The sequence below is a fragment of the Thalassophryne amazonica genome, chromosome 20 (assembly GCF_902500255.1).
Source record: "Thalassophryne amazonica chromosome 20, fThaAma1.1, whole genome shotgun sequence".
Classification (NCBI taxonomy): domain Eukaryota; kingdom Metazoa; phylum Chordata; class Actinopteri; order Batrachoidiformes; family Batrachoididae; genus Thalassophryne; species Thalassophryne amazonica.
This window is the reverse complement of record NC_047122.1, coordinates 25,371,212-25,393,006: the sequence shown is the minus strand read 5'-3', so window position 1 is coordinate 25,393,006 and position 21,795 is coordinate 25,371,212. Positions and strand designations below refer to the sequence as shown.

The following is a 21,795-nucleotide window of genomic DNA, read 5'->3' as shown; positions in this document are numbered from 1 at the left end:
TCAGTTCATAGCCTCCACCAGGCCGTAACCTACACCTATATCAGGTCATAGCCTCCACCAGGCCGTAACCTACACCTATATCAGGTCATAGCCTTCACCAGGCCGTAACCTACGCCTATATCAGTTCATAGCCTCCACCAGGCCGTAACCTACGCCTATATCAGTTCATAGCCTCCACCAGGCCGTAACCTACGCCTATATCAGGTCATAGCCTCCACCAGGCCGTAACCTACGCCTATATCAGCATAGCCTCCACCAGGCTGTAACCTACGCCTATATCAGTTCATAGCCTCCACCAGGCCGTAACCTACGCCTATATCAGTTCATAGTCTCCACCCGGCCGTAACCTACACCTATATCAGTTCATAGCCTCCACCCGGCCGTAACCTACACCTATATCAGGTCATAGCCTCCACCAGGCCGTAACCTACACCTATATCAGGTCATAGCCTCCACCAGGCCGTAACCTACACCTATATCAGGTCATAGCCTCCACCAGGCCGTAACCTACACCTATATCAGGTCATAGCCTCCACCAGGCCGTAACCTACACCTATATCAGGTCATAGCCTCCACCAGGCCGTAACCTACACCTATATCAGGTCATAGCCTCCACCAGGCCGTAACCTACACCTATATCAGGTCATAGCCTCCACCAGGACGTAACCTACACCTATATCAGTTTATAGCCTCCACCAGGCCGTAACCTACACCTATATCAGTTTATAGCCTCCACCAGGCCGTAACCTACACCTATATCAGTTTATAGCCTCCACCAGGCCGTAACCTACACCTATATCAGTTTATAGCCTCCACCAGGCCGTAACCTACACCTATATCAGTTTATAGCCTCCACCAGGCCGTAACCTACACCTATATCAGTTTATAGCCTCCACCAGGCCATAACCTACAACAGGACATAACTGCTACCATCCAGCAGAGGGCAGCCACAACTCTGACATTTATCCTTATCGACGATACTAAAACCAAACAACAAAAAAACTCACTATGATAAATTGCAGAAAAGAAACTCTAACTTGAGCTTAATCTGTATTTCTACCATATTCTGGAAAAAAAAAATTCCTAATGTGTCTACAGCACTGATCTGTATCTATTACTGGATAGCTCACTGGCTCACACACTCCGTACAATCTGCTGAAGCAAACTGGCGGCCATCTTACCACTCCCAACTTATGCAGACCACACATAGACAGCTTAATAGAACCTCAACAATTTCAAGTAATAACTGAGCTGATTCTCTCATTTACTTATTTTTGTTCTTCGGATAATGTAAGATTGATCCCTCCTAATCCATGCATGTCATGATTAGCTATTTGATTTATTGTCGTTCTTTCTTTTATTACTTTGACACTTTCTTTCCATCTATTCTCACTTACTCATATCTCACTGGGACAAATACTCGATTCTAAAAATGATCTTTCTTTCATCAATGTTTTGTGGATTCATCAGCAAACTTATATATATGTGTGTGTGTATTGGTACCATATCATCAACAAAAGTGGATGGATAACAAAAGTCATTATGGATAACACAGAAATAGTGGATTTTTTTTAATAGTTGTACTAAAAAAATAAAACACCACTTTAACAAGCTACAGGAGAGTTAGGTTTCCGTGCAGTGACATTTATTACACATAGCTCTCTGAGCTTCAGCCTAATATAAGTAATAAAGCTTGTAGCAACAACACCTAAAGCTCCAAAACTATGCACAAGTAGACCTAATAAATGTCTTAAAATAGTTCGTCCAACACAAAACACAACATGTGGCTACACATGTTGAGTTAATAAGCCACTCATTATTATTATTATTATTATTATTATTATTATTATCATCTTTGCCTCCATGCTGGAATAAGGGATAGAACCCTTCAAATTATTGTTAATTACTTCCCATTTCAATCAGACTCACAGGTGAAATGTTCATCCACAGCCTTTGAACTGGCAATTTGTGCAGTTTATAGCGGCACATGAAGGTAGTTTTAACAAAATTACAAAGAAAAAAGTTGCATGCACCTCATTAAAGATCAACAGAAAAGAGCATTTAAGAACATCAGAGTGGTAATATGGCGGCCAGTTTGCTTCAAAAATATTGGCCAATGAGCGATCCAGTGTTATATAGAGATCAGTGGTCCACAGACAGAAGCAGTCGCATCATGTCTGTCATTATTTGTTAAAATAACTGAATGTGGAGCAGCTCAGCATGACCTGATTAACACTTATTAGCAGAATATGATTTAGTGGCTGAAATATTTCAACAATTGGAAACACAAAATCAAATTAAACTAGTGGGGACATAACTCTAACAATAGCACTCATTTGATTTGTCCTTGGTAATTCAACAAATTATAAAAAATAAGCTGAACATTAACGGGACATGTTAAAAAATATCAAATAATGAGTCTGGATCTGATCAAAGTCTCGTCTTTTGCTAATGCCGCCATTAAGAAGCTAGGCTATACTAGGCGCAGTGTTTAATTAGCTAACTACTTATTTCTCTTCCCCTGTTAACTTGTCCATCAAACATAGATGAAGTTGAACATTTATAAGATAAATATGACAATATTTACCTCCTCTGGTTGTAAACAGGAAATTTAAAGACATACACAATGTTTAGTGGCAGACAGGAAGTGACCACAGCACCAAGTTATTACACGTAGAAAATATATTAATTTATACAGTAAACCCCCCCCCCCCCCCCAAGCCCCAACCCTTGAGCTGCTGAACAAAGTTGTGATTAAAATATGGGGAAGGTCATTCATAAACAAAAGCTGATTTATGAATGCAGCTGCATGCAGAATTAGAATTCCAGTGTTTAAAATAAAAATTGTACATTAAAAATTTGTCAGTATGTAGCATCCCAGATTGCCTTAGAATAAAGGAAAAAAGGCTTTAGATAATTAAAAATATTCCAAAAGGGGGGCATGCCCCCCCCCCCCCCCCCCACCTGAAGCTAGAGTCAACCCTATTATAATAAAAGAGCAAGAAAATAAATGTTAACGGTTACTATTATTTCAAATAAACATTTTTCTTCCAGACATTTATATATGTACTGTTTCTGTCCCTTCAAGGTGTTGGATCAAAATCCAGAAGACACTTACATTTTGGAATGGTTTTATAACCAACCACGTCTACACCGACAAGCCAGATCAGTGTGTTTATTGTTTTAAATGCCGTGTTTATTTTCATAAAACCAATCATAGATGTGCTTGTTTGTCTCCTGCAAGTGGATTTTTTATTTCATAAATCATCCTAAGAACCTCAAACACAGAATCTGTACAGTTATTGCTTCTTTCTACCCCTTAATTTTGCAGAATTTTATCTTCCCTCTGCACCAGTAACCTCAGGACACGACTGGATGTCTTTGGTCCCGGTGTCACAGACTGAACACCCACCCCCCAAATAATTGGTCCGTCATTTGGGACGACAGCAGCTCGTCTGAGACAGACACACAATCTTGTCCAGTTGTACACCCAAAGTGATCAAAGGGAATAATGTGATTATTAACCATCAGATGACAAGGTAAAACCTCTTAAATCATTCTAAAGTCAGTTTTACGCAGAAACAAGGCCATTTTAAGCAGAAACGAGGCGATAATTGGTGAACCGCGGCTGACGCACAGAAACGACGCATGTGCAGTGAAGGCAGGGGGGACCCATTTTTAGGGGGGGGGACCGTTTGATTGGCGACACTGGGTCTCTTTGGCGAATCCTTTGGCTTTGGATGTTTATTTCCATTTGTGCTGATTTCCTTCTAAAAGTTGAACATCACATATCTGTGAATTATTGGTATAAAGTAAATCCAAATTAAAGTGCTGATTAATGCAGCTTTTTAAGAAATTTAAATTTTCTTTTTTTCCCTGAATAGTACAACCCCTGGCAAAAATTATGGAATCACCGGCCTCAGAGGATGTTCATTCAGTTGTTTAATTTTGTAGAAAAAAAGCAGATCACAGACATGACACAAAACTAAAGTCATTTCAAATGGCAACTTTCTGGCTTTAAGAAACACTATAAGAAATCAAGAAAAAAAATTGTGGCAGTCAGTAACGGTTACTTTTTTAGACCAAGCAGAGGGAAAAAAATATGGACTCACTCAATTCTGAGGAAAAAATTATGGAATCATGAAAAGCAAAGGAACGCTCCAACACATCACTAGTATTTTGTTGCACCACCTCTGGCTTTTATAACAGCTTGCAGTCTCTGAGGCATGGACTTAATGAGTGACAAACAGTACTTTTCATCAATCTGGCTCCAACTTTCTCTGATTGCTGTTGCCAGATCAGCTTTGCAGGTTGGAGCCTTTTCATGGACCATTTTCCTCAACTTCCAGCAAAGATTTTCAATTGGATTAAGATCCGGACTATTTGCAGGCCATGACATTGACCCTATGTGTCTTTTTGCAAGGAATGTTTTCACAGTTTTTGCTCTATGGCAAGATGCATTATCATCTTGAAAAATGATTTCATCATCCCCAAACATCCTTTCAATTAATGGGATAAGAAACGTGTCCAAAATATCAACATAAACTTGTGCATTTATTGATGATGTAATGACAGCCATCTTCCCAGTGCCTTTACCTGACATGCAGCCCCATATCATCAATGACTGTGGAAATTTACATGTTCTCTTCAGGCAGTTATCTTTATAAATCTCATTGGAATGGCACCAAACAAAAGTTCCAGCATCATCACCTTGCCCAATGCAGATTTGAGATTCATCACTGAATATGACTTTCATCCAGTCATCCACAGTCCACGATTGCTTTTCCTTAGCCCATTGTAACCTTGCTTTTTTTTTCTGTTTAGGTGTTAATGATGGCTTTCGTTTAGCTTTTCTGTATGTAAATCCCATTTCCTTTAGGCGGTTTCTTACAGTTCGGTCACAGACGTTGACTCCAGTTTCCTCCCATTCGTTCCTCATTTGTTTTGTTGTACATTTTTCGATTTTTGAGACATATTGCTTTAAGTTTTCTGTCTTGACACTTTGATGTCTTCCTTGGTCTACCAGTATGTTTGCCTTTAACAATCTTCCCATGTTGTTTGTATTTGGTCCAGAGTTTAGACACAGCTGACTGTGAACAACCAATATCTTTTGCAACATTGCGTGATGATTTACCCTCTTTTAAGAGTTTGATAATCCTCTCCTTTGTTTCAATTGACATCTCTCATGTTGGAGCCATGATTCATGTCAGTCCACTTGGTGCAACAGCTCTCCATGGTGTGATCACTCCTTTTTAGATGCAGACTAACGAGCAGATCTGATTTGATGCAGGTGTTAGTTTTGGGGATGAAAATTTACAGGGTGATTCCATAATTTATTCCTCAGAATTGAGTGAGTCCATATTTTTTTCCCCTCTGCTTGGTCTAAAAAAGTAACCGTTACTGACTGCCACAGTTTTTTTTCCTGATTTCTTATAGTGTTTCTTAAAGCCAGAAAGTTGCCATTTGAAATGACTTTAGTTTTGTGTCATGTCTGTGATCTGCTTTTTTTTCTACAAAATTAAACAACTGAATGAACATCCTCCGAGGCCGGTGATTCCATAATTATTGCCAGGGGTTGTACAATGGGCACCAAAAATAAATAGAATTCACATTGTTAAATTGCACTTCTACATTTTTGAAGTCATAAAATGTCTACCGGAGGCTGAAGCTCCACTCTGCCCTCTGTTGGTTGAAAGCTGCACTGCACTGTCTCTGCACCCCAACCAGACCACGTGGGGAGGCCAGCAACCTGTTTTTTTTTTTTTTGTTTGTTCACATTTTGTCAGGAGTTAACAAACAGTAACCCAAAGCTAAGACTCTCAGCTGTGCGGGCAACATTTCAAGGCAACAGAGATGAGCAACACTGCCAGCAATAGCAATAAATGTACACAAGATGCAGGAACACAAATCCAGGCTGGAAATCCTGCACAGCCGCTGACTGTGTTGATGCTCCGCCTCTGTGTTGCATCATGATGTTTTGATAAAAGTCAGTCAAAGTGAACATCACTGACCTCTTCATTTGCACTGAAAAAAGTAGTCATTAAATTTGAAATGTGAACTATCGACCTCAAGGGGGCAACAGTCTGCAGGTTTTCCCTCCTTTGAAAGACTGCGATTGGTCCTTTAATCACGCATTTGTTTTTGTTTGCACCACCAGCATTTTTTTTTTTTTTTTTTTTTTTTGGTTGAGAATTTATACAAACAACAGCATCAAATGTGGCCAGTTATATGTAACGGATAATTTTGTATATCTAGTTTTGGTTTTAAATTACCTCCCTTATAAAAAGTATCAACAGGCTAATTTAAACTGTGTAGCCAAAAGAACTGAACCAAAAGGCAACATGGAAGCTCAGAAACAAATTCCAGTTAGCTGGTTATCAGTGATGCAGTTATTTATTAAGTGGTCCTTTAAATGGTCCTGCGCCGTTCACACATACATTTTTAAAATGTGACTTTGTTTTCAGATCATAGTGATGACTTTTTTGTAAGAAATCATTTAAAAAAATTTGGGCCCAAAGAAAATATTGGTGGTATTATGAGTTAAATGAATTAATTGTGTAACTGGAGCAGGTTGTTTGTGTTATTAATGCTTTGCAGCAATTTGCTACATGCTTGATTACTTATTTAATGTCTGTAGTTGCACTTTTTTTGGCATCTTAAGTCGCATTGATTTCAAACATGTATTGGCTTGATTTTATGTCGGAAAGAAAAAAATTCTGACACAAGCAACTTCACTTTTTATTGTAGTGTTTGTCAGTTTGTGAAGGTCACTTGCTGTTGAAAACCTGCAGACTGTCTGTGAACCAGATCAGCGGCCGGTGCCGACTGGACCCCTGGTAGTGATCCAGCAATAATGAAGACTGATAAGAGTACTGATGCAACAAACATTCAAAACTAGTAAACATTTAGTTCACGTTTACTACAGGAGAACCCAGCAAGTGGTTCTGCTTTTGGAGGATTTGTATCTGAAAATGTTCCACCACCTTCTTCCATCTCATCCCGAATGTCTCTTCTGACTGGAGCTGGGGGATTTTTGTCAAATTAACTTTTTTCTGGTCACTAGAAAGACACTGCTGGTACAAATCAGTTCCAAAGACACATTACAAATCTAATCTGAAGACCTCAGAGGTTCTTCAAAGTCTAATGCCATCCAACAGAACCCCTTCAGAATAAAACCCAGGACTTACAGAAAATTCTTACAAGGGAAGATCAGTTCAGCAGTGATGAAAGAGTGGACCCAAACAACCTCATGGTTCAAATCTTCGGCATTCACTGGAAATCATCCAGTAGTCAATTTCACATTCTTTCAAAATAAAAGATTGCAAATTGTGATAGACTTTGGAACAGTTAAAACTTACATAAAAGAGGGGAAAAAGAGGAAAAATTATATTTGGAAAAATGTAGAGGGTCAAAACAATATTACAGTATATTATGAGAATAAATTTGAGGAAAAAATATTGAACATTTTGCTACAAGAATAAAGGTGAGGTTTCATGATATAATACATTTTTAAGACACAAAGGTGTTTTATTGGAAAATGCACTCTGTTGTACTTAAGGCTCCTCACCCCAGCTGTCAGCATAAGAATCTCATATTCAGATTCTCACATCACCGGTCAATTAACATCTCAGAATGTCACAGCTTTATTTTGAAGCCTCACTTTTCACTCAAAATCCTTATTCTTGTAATATGATCTTTGAAACTCCATCCTTAAAATTTCAATAAGTACTTCTCTTAAAGTATGAACTTCACTTGTGTAAAGGTGTGTGGCCCCGCTGCGTTCCCGCTGGCGCTGCTCGACCAGATCATTTTCTATAAAAGCGTTTTATATGATAATGCATTTGTAACCTTGAACAATAATTTATTCAAATTACTGGCTCTGAATGTCTAGGAGCTGACTCACAGCACCGCCCTGTGGCCTACGTGTGGATTGCAGTGTAAAAAAGTATTATGTTAAACTTCCTTTTAATTCCTAAAATGTGTAAATAAACGCATCTGTCAAACACAGCAGTCATTTTTACTGAACTTTTGTGTGTATAGTTATTAATTTTTATTTTCTTAAAATTTTTTTTGGTTTTAGTATTTTTTCCTTTGCACTTTGTGTTGTCTTTCTGTGGTGAAAGAATTCGCTACCTCCCCCTGGTGGACACTTGTAGGTCCAGTTGCTGAAGGCATTGAGCGGCATTTTATTAGAGCTTGAAAGTTTTACACCAGAAACTTTTTTTTTTTTGGTAAACTGTTGAAGCCGAAGCAGTGCACAGATCTGATTTCCTCATCGCTGCTGATTGGGGTTTCATGGGTTGGAGTGTGGATCCAGGGTCAGAGATACTAGAATCTTTTTTTTTTTACAGTTTTTAAATATTATCCTCACTGATGTGGTTTGAAGCGTTTGGATTAATTTAAGCAGCAGAGAAACTTAAAATCAGTGTTGATTATTATTTATCAATAATGTATGGATGACTGATGGTTACTGATCATTGAGGACAACGTAAAATGATTTTTTTTAATCTCACCCCTCAGACTCTGAAGACACAATTAAAATATATTACACTGGAAATCAGTTAATTTCAATTTTCAATTAAATTTTTTAATTTATTTTGTTTGTATAGCGCCAAATCACAACAAAGCTGCCTCCAGGCGCTTCACACAAGTAAGGGCTAACCTTTTGGACCCCTAGGGCAACCACACAGGCAACAGCGGTAAGGGAAAAACTCTCTCTGATGATATTGAGGAAGAAACCTGAAGCAGACCAGACTCAATGGGGTGACCCACTGCTTAGGCCATTCTAACAGTTACAAGGTTTTTACAAAGCTGAAGAAACAGAAAATAGATAACACTATGTAACAAATTTTTATTTTTGTTTTGTTCCTGGGTACACAGTGTGTTTTCCTAACCTGTTATGCCTTAAATAAATAGAAAATAGCTGTTATTCCACAGAAACTTTGCTTCAGGACAATGATATTTTGAAATGTCTGTTTTCAAGAATATTCTCGATTTGCCTTCACTACTACTGAGTAGTCTTCTAGAATATTCTTTAACTGCTAGAACTGTCCAGAATTTTCTAGAAGTTTCCAGAATTATCTAGAAATTTTAAGAAACTTTTAGAACTTTCTAGAACGTAAAAAAATAAATAAAATAAAATCAAAGTTTGTGCTGAATGTAGTAATTTTCCTATAGACTTTAGACATAAGCAGTTGGAATATAACACTTAGAAGCCAGGAACAAAAATTGTGTTACATAGTGATCAACCAACATAATAATATAAAAGCACCACAGGCAGGGGTCGTCCACGACATCAGTGGGTCTGTCCCCACGACAGGCTAAATTTCACATGAGGACTGCAACATGCAGCACCTGCCTCATGCCTTCCATCTCACAGTCCCTCCAGGCCCTTCAGTTTGGATCCATCGGCCGTTCGTACCTCGGACAGAGGGAATAAAATGACACCTAAGGTATAATTCATCAGCAGTAAATCAACAGGAAAGCAGAGAAATTACTAAGGTGATCCCCTGTTGCTAGCCCTAAGCTTCACTAACAGACCCCAAATTTTTATAGAGTTGAGGCCGATACCTGTTCCGTTAAATCAGTTTCTTACACAAACTGTGTATGAAACAGTTTGTGTATTAGAGCATGAAAGAACTGCTTTTTACCCCCCTTTTTTGGGGTGGGGGTGGGGGGGGGGTGTTTGAACAAATAAAAATGAGTTTCTCTGAAATTTAATACACTGACAAATTGATAAATGACCATGTACTTAATCATTTTATTCTCACTGAAATTTACTGAAAATTTTTGTGAAGCAAAATCTTGTTCAGTTAATAGGATTTAAATACCAGAGATTATTTTTAATCGTTCCACAAAACCTTCACTGCTCCCAAAGTGGTTTACCTTGTCAGAGAAAGAAAATCAAAAACATGATCAATGATTTTTTTTTTTTTTTAAAGATGGACTCATTCCAGTTCATGAACTTTGAATGGACTTTAATGTCACAGCTTTCTGCGGGTTAAAGACATAAAAAAGTATGAAAACAAAGGAGTCTCTTGCTTTGTTGTCCATATGACTTCAGGTGACTAAATAGTGTTAAAACATTAAGAAAGAAGTTGAAAGTCAGAAAACAACCCATTGGACCCACATGATGGTTCCTCCAACCAGTTCTGACTCTAGCACCTTGTTCTACTGATACTGAACTGACTGGAGGAACCACAGTGAGGGTCTGATGTCACTGAAAATGTCTGCACTTTTCGAAAGCCACGCCCCTCAAATTATGCAAATTAACTTAAACTTACATCTTTCAAGTCTATTATTTTAGAATCATAAAACAATTTTTTCCATGTATATGCATGAAAATGCATATACAGGGTGCATATAGCAGGGGTGATGGCCAAGTGGTTAATGCGCTTGGTTTCAGTTCAGAAGGTTCCGGGTTCAAATCCCACCCCTGCCACATTTCTCCATGTAATGTGGAGTTGCGTCAGGAAGGGCATCCGGCGTAAAACCTGTGCCAGTTCAACATGCAGATTCACCTTGGATTTGCTGTGGAGACCCCGAGTGCAAACAAGGGAGCAGCCGAAGGGACTTACTATATGCATGAAAATGCAAAAGTTCCAAATTTAAGCCGTATGTAGCAGCGACGACGCGAGGCCTGTTTTGGCGTTCGAGAGCTCGGAGCCACGGCGGTTTGTGCCGAAGCTCTCGGGTTAATTTGTTGATTGCAGATCTGAAGTCCCCAAAAAGGCCCTCAGACAGCTTCACTGTTTTTTCTTAGCTTGCTAATTTCTCGAAAATGTGATCTATACTTAGCTACCATGGATGCGTAGGTGATGTAAAAACAAACAAACAAAAAATGTTGTTTTTTGGTAGGAGGTGGCTGCAGGTTGGAAACAGATTCTCTGGCATGACAAAAATTGACAAACAAAAGTGAGGCGAGAACTTCTTTCAAGTTAAAGTGCTTTCAGAGTGTAAACTAGTCTCGTTCCAGAGCGCGATCAACTTCTAACAGCAGCTTGCTTGTTTGTAGAAAAACACGCTCATTTATCAAGTCGCGGTCGACACGTTCAATCCTGATATTTCATTGGCTCCAAACAGAACCACAACCAAACAGAATCCATTCCACGTCCACAGTGAGTTAAAGGTCTGTGTTTAAAAACACTGATGGACTCAAGCGAAGCGTCAGTCTTACTTCATCCTGCCGGTCACTGTGGCGTGAATCCGAACACCATGTTGTCCTGGAGCCTCAGCTGAGACTTGTGTATGCGGACGTGTCGCTTGTAGTTGGAGTTGTCGCTGAATTTTCGGCCACAAATTTCACAGCAGTACGGTTTCTCTCCCGTGTGAATCCTCAGGTGCTTTTGGTAGCCGTCAAACCGTGTGAGTCTCTTCCCGCAAATGTTGCACACGTAAGACTTATCGACTTTCTTCTCAGCCTTTCGGTGCACCTGCACGTGTTTGGCCCAGTGTCCGCGCTGCGCGAACACCCGACCGCAGATGCTACAAATGTACGAGTCCACCACCTCGCAAAGTGATGCATCCAGTTTGAGACAGTCGAGCTGGCCGTCACCTAAAGGCAGGTCTGACGAATCAGGGAAGTCTTCATCGGGATCCGTGGAGGTTTGCAGGACTGAGCCGCCGTTATCAGAGTCATCTGGATCCCGACTTTGGATGTGCGGCAGCGAAGAAGGAAGTATTTCGGGGTCCTGCTGGTTTCCTGTGCTGCTACTCTGGAATGCCACAATGCTCGTTTGGTTCTGCTTGGCCGCTGCCAGCGACTCATCCTGATGGTTGGACCATAGCTCTTCCTCTTCCTCTTTGATGTCAGAAGCCTTTACGTCATCCGGACTAGCAGTCCATCTGTGCGGCTCTGAGAAATCTGCTGAAGACCAAAAGAATAACAGTCATACACTGCAAAACCTATTTGTTTTTTTTGTCGTTGTTGTTTTAAACAAACAATAAATAAATAAATGGAATGAAACTTTGTGAATGAATGAAATTGTAAACAAATCAGTCTGTTTTGAAAAGCAACAGTTTGTATCTAACAAACTGAACTCTCACTGCTGGTGGGAGGGGAAGCATTTTCTTGCAAGTTCCCGCTGGGACCATAAGTACTGGGACATGTTCAAGTTTATGCTTGTTTTTTTTTTTTTTTAACTATGTGCTTAAGTGGATTTAGGGTTGGGTGACTCGCTCACTGCAGGTTTTTTTTTTCCTCCACTGAATTTTGAATAATCTGTCTGAATGAGAAAAATTTATCCTTAAATTTATCCTTAAATTTTTCTGGATTCATGAAGGAATTGAAGTATTTCAATTGACTGTTGCACCGTTACTCGCCCATCATTTCAAACCTCATCAGGAGCAGATCACAAGTACTGTATTCTCCAGAGTATAAATTGTTTTTATTTATTTATTTTACTAAATTGGGAGGTCCTACAACTTATACTCCAGTGTGATTTATATACTTAAAAAAAACACATTCTTTATTGATAATAATTATGACTATTTATACAGTGTGCGCACACACACACAAAAAAAAAAAACAAAATTGAGGTGATGATACAAAAAACAAAAATTGTAACTTTTATATATGCGTTTTTCCTCTTCAAGAGGCATTTTTGTAACAGGTGTGAATTGTACTACAGTATGGAAAATACAGTACTTTCTCACAAAAAGAAAACCTCTACAAAGTGCCATAATTTGTCTTCAAATTAAACAATCCAAATGTTCTCATAGTGTCGACTTTCAGCATTAATTCAAAAAGTCTCACATTAACCATTTCAGAATTAGACGTTTTTGTACACCACTTTCAGAGGCCGTAAGAATTTGGACAAACATTGAATTACTTGTACTTTTTAAACAGTGTGGTACTGCACAGTAAATCTGTCTGCAGGAGAGAAGGTTCTCGAAAGCTGAGTGACCGTGCAAGGAGACGAAGGAGGGAAACCTCTAGTGATGTGCAATAGTGCAAGATTTCATATTGATCACATAACATAAATATGGGGCTGGTATGTCAGCACATGTACTTTGACAGTGGAGAGTGGTGTGTCACGCTTTGAGGTGCAGGGGTCATCAATATGCAAATTGTTAATATACTGTCATGACCACTTAATGAGTAAGTGATTCCTATTCATGTGCATGTTAAAACCCAGGACAGGAACTGTGCACAGCGAGCCACTTATATTATAAATCTTCATGTTGGAGTAGAACAGAGACTATTTCCACATAAAGAAGATGCTAAACTTCAGCCACAACGTGTCAGAAGGCACGTGGGAGACCTGATCCTGGATCTAATCCGGTTTCATGGGTCGTTGTGGACAAGACGGGTCACGTGGGCCCACCTGGGTGCCTGCTCACATCATCGGCGGGCACACCTGCGCCGTCTTGCAGAGAAACGCGCGGCTTCTTGCGCAAATCCAGAAGCCTCTGCTGGCGGTCGATCTCCCCCTTCAAGAGGCTGATTTCCTCCTCGTACTCGGCGATGGTTCTTCCGAAAACTCCGAAGATCTCCTCCGCGGCCGCAGTCAGCCGCTCGTTGATCAGAATACGGAGCATCTCGATTTTCGACATTTTAGCGACAAAATGACGCTAAAAGTGAAAATATAACGGCCAGAAAAACGTCTGCTCAACTGTTTACTGTATGAACTTCCGGGTGGCTGCTTCTTCTCGCTTTATTTCTTCTTCTTTGGTGGTGTCGGTAGTTAACTGTTGCATTACTGCCATCTTCCGGCGGTTATAGATTACGTTTTGCCGTGACTCGAATGACGGTGTTAACGTGTTCTGTCGTTGGAAAACTTAAGATAACTAAAAATAATAACAAGAAGCTGTCAACACAGTGTCTTCAATATTCTCTTCCACAAACAGCATATCTCGAACAGAAACAAAAGTAATGGCTTTAATGTTCAATCTTAAAGGATAAAATAATAAATGAGGACTCATATAAATTTAATGTCTCCAAAGTAAAGGTCAAATAAGGTTGTCGCCCTTTGGCTTCTATGACGTTAACTAAGCATAAAAAGATGGTGAAAAATATTCCTTTTTAAAACCACCAGCTGGAATAATTTGTATCACTTTTTTACCAAAACTTGACCAACTTTAACATTTGATCATTTTTGCTGTTTTTTTTAACCCCATGACTCCAGAACTTTCACTCATACATAGTCCAAAGTATATATAGAATATTTATTTTTCCATTATAATTATTATTCATTCCATTATTATAAAGCGCTTTGAGGGTCAAACGGGTTCTATTGTCTCTACTAGGTGATTTCACTGGCAAACCATCTGCTCAAAGTGAAGTTTATCAGCTAAAAATGACACCCATACATAAGATTGTGTAACACTTTATGATCCAGAATGTTGCATTTTCCCAACATTGCTCATGCATACATGAGGTTATGGGGTTTCCAGCAGATTCTGTAACGCAGCATCACACTCATAAATCCTGCAAAATAAAAGAATGAAGATCCAAATCTTTGGAGTTATGATCCAGCAATCATGACTCGCTGGTTGGAGGTCAAGCACATGGCCACGCGTCCCTTTACTGCAGCAGATCGACGGTTACTGTGGCGAGGTGGAGACGAACTGGTTATCTGCCTGGGTGGTTGCCATCCAGGGTTTTGCGGTGTGGTAGAAGCAGTGACGTGTGAGCCCACAGTCGATGTTCTCAGACCTCAGATAAACACATCAGGGCGAGTGTTTGACATTTATACAGAAATATTTTCATTAATTTCCGTGACTTCTTGACATCACCGGATCTTTGCACGCGCACGCTCGTGACAGTTCTCCAAATGTGGAAATGTCACAAGTTTAATCTAGACCACACTAACAGAAAACCCCAGCATTGAGATTAATCACTGACTCAAACTCTGTCACATTCAGCAGCACTTTGGTGACTTCCTGAATGCGGTCAACTTTAATAAATAAAAAATAAAAATAAAAGCTTTGTCTGAAAGCACATATAAAAGGGCACAGATGTAAGTCATATTGTAATGTTGTTAATTCTCACACACAGACAATGAAATCCAAATGAAATGGACAATCAGGTGGTCAGACTGCAGACTTCTGCCAAAGGCCCAGTCGTCTGTCTGAACCAGACTGTATGCATGCAGAGGCCCAGGTGGGGGCGCAGTTTGTCCAAAATACAGATAACATGGAATTGGAGGTGTTACAAAAGATACAGCCAAATGAATCGTGTGTTTGAGATTCTAACAGACACACAAACTTTTTGATGCTGTGGTGGGAAAAAAAAAGCTTTTTCACAAAATTAAAAAATGTTCTTACATTTCAAAGTGAAATTAATAATTTAAACTTAGATGCCCATGTGGTCCTGTGGTTTGTACAGTGGCAGTTTGAGCACGCTTATTAAAAAAAAATTCGAGAGAAGCATTTGACTTCACATGCTTCATGTGGAAATAAAAACCAGCTGTATTACTGACCTCACCAAGTTGGGATTTCATTAATATTCACAATTCTGCTTTTAAAAATTACAGCTGGAAAGATCATAAGTTGGAGACAGCAAATATTAATGTTTGTGCGTGTGGCTGATTGGTGTCACTGGTTTTGGTAAGAACAAGAAATAATAATAATCGTAATAACTTTAGCTGCCGGGGAGAATAATTTAAATGATCTGGAGTCTCTTTGGTCATCAGTGGTTTTTGTTGAAACCTGATCCAATTCATATTCAAACACTTGGATTTTTCTGTTTAATGTTAAAAACAAATGTGAAATCCCGAAAGTAGAAATAAATACCTTTTCACAGCTTTTGCATGTAAAATATGTTGTAGATGCAGAATTCAGGGACAAATTCAACACTAATTTAATAATAATACTCAGGGTTTGTCTCTATTCCTCTGGAATTACAAGGTCAAACAATTTGGATCTGCGTGTTCTGATGTGTGATTAGAAATGCAGTGTTACAAAATGTAGATCATCATCAGCAATGGACAGTAACATTTCACTGTTAAAAGGGTCAAAAATTAAAGTAAAATTACTACAAACTGTAATAAATATATTGCATATTGAAGTATCCAAGACTCTTTTTAACAAACATTTTGTAATGTTAGAAATCGTTTGATCATTGGTGTTTTATTTATTTTTTTATCCATGTTGTGGATTAATTAAACGTTCAGGCACTTTGCCGCAACAGACGGACAGATGAGTCAGATGCTTGAAGAGGTCAAAGATCACTTGGGGTCTTTGTGTCTTTTCTGACAGGGGTGTTTGTTGTAGCCGGACAGCTGGCTGAAGCGCCCCCCGCAGGTCATGCAGTTGTACGGCTTCTCCCCGGTGTGCAGTCGCAAGTGCACGGTCAGGTTGCCTTTTTCCACAAAGCTGCGGCCGCAGTGCGTGCAGATGTGCGGCTTCTCGCCGGTGTGGCTGCGGACGTGCCGCACCAGCGACGCCTTCCTGCTGAAGCGTTTGTTGCAGACAGTGCAGCCGTACGGTCGCTCGCCGGTGTGGATCCGTGTGTGCATAGTCAGGTTGCTGCGCAGTGTGAAGCTCTGACCGCAAACGTTACAGCTGTGCGTCTGTTTGTGAACTTTGAGATGCTGCCTCAGATTCTCGCCGTGCACCACGTGCTCACCGCACACACCGCAGTCGCTGAAATGTGTCTGCGCGTGGCTCAGTAAGTACTGCCGCCTGTGGTACAATTCGCCACAAACCTTACAGCTAAAGCTCGACTCCTCCGCTGAACTTGACAGAGAACTTTGTCCTTCTGCTTCAGCTGGTTCCACAGACTTCCACAGTCCATGCGCCTCTTTCCAGTCACCACGATCCTCGGGTTCAGAACGGTCCGTGAGGAGCCCAATGTCGGATGCAGATTCTGGACCATAATGTGGATCAGAGTTGCTGTCTGGCTGGGATGCGCTGCAGCTGCCCTCACAATCTTCGGTCTTGATTTTTAGAGCGGAGTGGTGGACATCGGCCTCATCTGTGATCTCCGTCTGCTCCACTGCCACGCTGAGGATCTGGTCTTCGGGACAGGGTTTAATCCAGGAGGAAATTTGCAGTTGGTCTGGATGAAGGCAGAAGAAAAAAACATTCTTTTAAAACATAATGAAGAACCAGCACAGACTCCAAATATCTGAGCAACCAACTCCAGAGCGGTTTAGCTGTTCGCACTGCTGTGTCACAGTAAGACGGCCGTGGGATCACTTCCCACCTGGCCCTTTCTATCTGTAGTTTGCATGTTCTCCCTGTGTTCATGTGGGTTCTCTCTGGGTGCTCCAGCTTCTCCCTACTTCCAAACACATGCAGGTTTTAGGTGAACTGGATGTTTTAAATTAACCGCAGGTGTGTGAGAAGGTGTTTCTGTCTCTGTGGTCCTGCGATAATCTGGCGTCCTGCCAAGGATCAACCCCGCCTTTTGCCTTATAACTGTTGCAAAAGGCTCTGGCTCCCCTGTGGCCCTCAAAAGGAATAAGCAGGTATAAATTAGAGCTGCGCTCAGAGAGCACAAGTACCTCTGCCAACAGAGTAGCTGCTTTTGATGTCACACTATGAAATAAACGTTGACCGAACTGGAACTTGAAAGTGGTACAAATGGGATCAAATGTTTCTGAAAGAGTTCTAGCATGAAGCCAACAATCTTCTGCAAGTGTTTTCACTTTAAAATTCAAATTAAACGTTGACCAGAATTACACTTCAGAAAGGTGAAATTCAAGTTTGATCTAAACTGATTACGCATTTTTCATGTTTTGTCTGACCTTGAAATTTGAACTGTGACTTTGAAAACTGCACTGTATTCTAGGACTCAATACACCACTTCCACGCATCAGATTTAAATACAGAATATTCATTTTTTTGGTCAACTTAGACCTTGACCAAACCTTTGAAGGTCAAGGTCGAAGGCCAAGGTCAATCAGAAAGCGTCTCCCTAAAGCCTGGTTCACACAGCAAGATAATTCGGCCGATATCGGACCCGATCTTCCCCTTCCGACAATCTTAAGGATGTCCCGACAATTGTGATGGCGCTAAAGATAATCTTATCAGATATTCCTGCTGTGTGTGTTGTGTTAAGAGTGCTCTGATCTGCTTGGCAGGATGTCAGGAGCACTCAGAACCCAAATTGGGGATATTCAACAAACTGAATTGTCTTGGCCCAATATCACAGTGTGTTGTGTCCCCCGGCCACAAACAAGCACACAGCCTGCTGAATGTGATGTGCAGCCAATCAGAAAGCAAGGTGACGGACGCACAGAGCGGAACAGCTGTTATGGTTTTACTAGAAAGTCCTGTGGTCGCGCTGTCTCCACTCCTTTAAAGAACGCCATTTCTTTTTTTTTGTATCGTTTCTTTCCTCTGTTTTAAATAGTTCACAAACTATCTCCGTTTGTTTACTATTAAGCACGTTTAATCTCAAGAGATTTTGCGAGATTTACTGTCTGACCTGGGAATGTTCGCATGTGAAATCTGTTCGTGTGTGGTGTGTTGTCCTCACCGTATGGCTGCACACCACACACTGTACAACCAACACTATTAGATCTAGATTTTTTATCTCCACGTGTGTGGTCTCTCAGGTTCTGGAAACCTACACATTATTTTTAAATCTTGCCGTGTGAACCAGGCTTAAGAGGCACAATAGGAGACAAACTGGAAGTTTCTATGGCAAGTAGTTCCAAAGTTATGGCTAATTTATATCATTTTCACTTTCTGTGTGACCTTGACCTTGAAGCTGGAGCTATGACCTTGAAAAACGAACTCACTCTATTCTAGGATTATCTGAAACGTATGTCCAAATTTCTGATGACAGATGCAAAACTGTACCGGCGAGACTGTTAAGTAACCAATCAACAAACAAACGCAGGCAATCACATAACCTCTGTCCAACTTTGTTGTAGCGGAGGTAAAAATGAACTCCAGATTGTATGCATACCTCCCCCAACCACCAGAGGGTGGTTACACTTTTTATATTCTTAATAGCTTTGTGATATCATAAGATAAGAATACTGAACAAGATCAAGCACGTTGAGATCACCACCTAAGTTTAATCGACTGTTCCTGAAACACAGACCAAAATCCTCAGTCCCACCAGCACCTCACATAACATCCACCCTCCTCAGTGGGTGAGTTGCTTTTCTTCTGCCATCTGTAAAACTGATCAAAAGGCTTGTTCTCCACTATGATGCTTCATTTTGATTTTTTCAAATTCAAAAATGATGCCTCATTCTGCAAAGGAGGTGATGTGTTAGAGGTGGACAAAAGTGTCCGTCTGACGGACGTTTAGTCACAGCGATGACGTAAATTTATACTGCACTTTTCCATCTGCATGAGAAGCTCAAAGCGCTTTACAATTATGCCTCACATTCACCCATTCACACAAACACACCGATGTCAGGGTGCTGCCATGCAAGGCGCTCACGACACACCAGGAGCAACAAGGGGATCAAAGACCTTGCCCAAGGGCCCTTTGTGATTTTCCAGCGTGGCTGCGTAATGAACCGAAGATCCTCTGGTCTGAAGCTCCACACTTAACTACTGGACCATCACCTCCCCTACATATCAACTACGACAGCACACATACATCAGCCAAACTGAACAATCCCTACATTTTGATGGGTTTGACGTTATTCCACATTTGTAACTACTTTAATCATTTTATTATCCATGTGTGATATTAAAGGACGGATCCAGATTCTGCTCGAGTCTCATTCGTCGACTGTTGTGTATAAATTAAAATCTGCCTTTAGAAAGCAACCTGGTCCAGATGTCTACTGAACTGCTTTCTGCAGGCTGTTTGTCTGTTACCTGCAGACTATTTGTCTATTTACAGACCGTTTGTCTGTTTACCTGCAGACTTGTTGTCTATTTACCTGCAGACTGGTTGCCTATTTACCTGCAGACTGGCTGTCTATTTACAGACCATTTGTCTGTTTACCTGCAGACTGCTTGTGCATTAGCAGACTGGTTGTCTGTTTACCTGCAGACTGGTTGTGCATTAGCAGACTGGTTGTCTATTTACCTGCAGACTGGTTGTGCATTAGCAGACTGGTTGTCTGTTTACCTGCAGACTGGTTGTCTATTTACAGAATGTTTGTCTATTGACCTGCAGACTGGCTGTCTATTTACAGACCGTTTGTCTGTTTACCAGCAGACTGGTTGTGCATTAGCAGACTGGTTGTCTGTTTACCTGCAGACTGGTTGTCTATTTACAGACCCTACTGACCTGCAGACTGGTTGTGTATTAGCAGACTGGTTGTCTGTTTACAGACTGTCTATTGACCTACAGACTGTCTATTGACCTGCAGACTGGTTGTCTATTTACAGACCGTTTGTCTGTTTACCTGCAGACTGTTTGTCTACTGACCTGCAGACTGGTTGTCTATTTACAGACCGTTTGTCTGTTTACCTGCAGACTGGTTGTCTGTTTACAGACCGTTTGTCTGTTTACCTGCAGACTGGTTGTCTGTTTACAGACCATTTGTCTATTGACCTGCAGACTGGTTGTCTATTTACAGACCATTTGTCTGTTTACCTGCAGACTGGTTGTGCATTAGCAGACTGGTTGTCTATTTACAGACCATTTGTTTACCTGCAGACTGGTTGTGCATTAGCAGACTGGTTGTCTATTTACAGACCATTTGTCTATTGACCTGCAGACTGGTTGTCTATTTGCAGACTTCTTGTCTGTTTACCTGCAGACTGGTTGTCTATTTGCAGACTGGTTGTCCATTTACCTGCAGACTGGTTGTGTATTAGCAGACTGGTTGTCTGGTTGTGTATTTAGCAGACTGGTTGTCCATTTACCTGCAGACTGGTAGTGTATTAGCAGACTGGTTGTCCATTTACAGACGGTTTGTCATATTTACTTGTTCCTGTTTTTTGTTTTACCTGCTGCTCGCAGAGTATCCAGCTGGCGGCGCTGTTGTTCTATTTGGTCTGAAGCTCCACATTTAACTACTGGACCATCACCTCCCCTACATATCAACTACGACAGCACACATACATCAGCCAAACTGAACAATCCCTACATTTTGATGGGTTTGACGTTATTCCACATTTGTAACTACTTTAATCATTTTATTATCCATGTGTGATATTAAAGGACGGATCCAGATTCTGCTCGAGTCTCATTCGTTGACTGTTGTGTATAAATTAAAATCTGCCTTTAGAAAGCAACCTGGTCCAGATGTCTACTGAACTGCTTTCTGCAGACTGTTTGTCTGTTTACCTGCAGACTATTTGTCTATTTGCAGACTGTTTGTCTGTTTACCTGCAGACTGGTTGTCTGGTTGTGTATTAGCAGACTGGTTGTCTATTTACCTGCAGACTGGTTGTGTATTAGCAGACTGGTTGTCTATTTACCTGCAGACTAGTTGTGTATTAGCAGACTGGTTGTCCATGTCCATTTACAGACGGTTTGTCATATTTACTTGTTCCTGTTTTTTGTTTTACCTGCTGCTCGCAGAGTATCCAGCTGGCGGCGCTGTTGTTCTATTTGCTCTCTGTACTGGAGCAGAGTTTTCCCGAACACGTCTAGAATTTCGTCCACGGCCGTCGTCAGGCTCCGGTTGACCAGCGTCCGGAGAACCTCCATGTCCGAACTGATCTGAGGGTCCGAACCCGGTTCGCCTCCGGTCACAAAAAGCAACGAGGACATCCTGTTTGAAATTATTTCACTTTCTGACAGCTGCCACCCAGATTTAACGTAAAATAAACCGAATATTTAACTACTTAAACAAGAAAACTCGGCGTGAAAAGGAACAAAAATCCAAAGCAGCCAAAGAACTCAACAATGGCGGATCTTCTTCGTCGAATCCGTTCTTCTTCTACTACAGCATTTGTGACGAGGAAGTCTTTATTTTGATG

The 21,795-nt window shown here is 40.7% G+C and overlaps 2 protein-coding genes across 4 annotated transcripts; both read right to left on the bottom strand.

The window, feature by feature from the left end:
• Positions 1-10,467: 10,467 nt before the first annotated feature.
• Positions 10,468-13,694, bottom strand: LOC117502188 (zinc finger protein 181-like). 3 transcript variants are annotated; one of them, XM_034161234.1, is made up of 2 exons: positions 13,359-13,694; positions 10,468-11,866 (listed from the first exon to the last, which is right to left on the bottom strand). In XM_034161234.1, exons 1-2 carry the CDS (start codon positions 13,552-13,554, stop codon positions 11,190-11,192), a joined length of 873 nt encoding a protein of 290 aa, XP_034017125.1. In that variant the 5' UTR covers positions 13,555-13,694; the 3' UTR covers positions 10,468-11,189. The 3 variants fall into 3 exon arrangements, with proteins under 3 accessions (XP_034017125.1, XP_034017124.1, XP_034017123.1); XM_034161233.1 differs by having other exon boundaries at positions 10,469-11,863; positions 13,326-13,693; XM_034161232.1 differs by having other exon boundaries at positions 10,470-11,866; positions 13,326-13,693.
• A 1,283-nt stretch (positions 13,695-14,977) lies between these two features.
• On the bottom strand, positions 14,978-21,795 carry LOC117502187 (zinc finger protein 2-like). The gene is made up of 2 exons (XM_034161231.1): positions 21,382-21,795; positions 14,978-17,002 (listed from the first exon to the last, which is right to left on the bottom strand). The coding sequence occupies exons 1-2, from the start codon at positions 21,584-21,586 to the stop codon at positions 16,170-16,172; spliced, it is 1,038 nt and encodes a 345-aa protein (XP_034017122.1). The 5' UTR covers positions 21,587-21,795; the 3' UTR covers positions 14,978-16,169.

What these genes read in the sequence shown, in the direction of transcription:
- LOC117502188 (XM_034161232.1), bottom strand. Translation starts at nt 13,554, where the DNA reads ATGTCGAAAATCGAGATGCTCCGTATTCTGATCAACGAGCGGCTGACT. An exon ending in TGATGTGAGCAGGCACCCAG is followed by an intron (nt 11,867 to 13,325) that starts GTGGGCCCACGT and finishes TTTGGTCTTCAG; the next exon opens with CAGATTTCTCAGAGCCGCAC.
- LOC117502187 (XM_034161231.1), bottom strand. Translation starts at nt 21,586, where the DNA reads ATGTCCTCGTTGCTTTTTGTGACCGGAGGCGAACCGGGTTCGGACCCT. An exon ending in GGATACTCTGCGAGCAGCAG is followed by an intron (nt 17,003 to 21,381) that starts GTAAAACAAAAA and finishes GCCTTCATCCAG; the next exon opens with ACCAACTGCAAATTTCCTCC.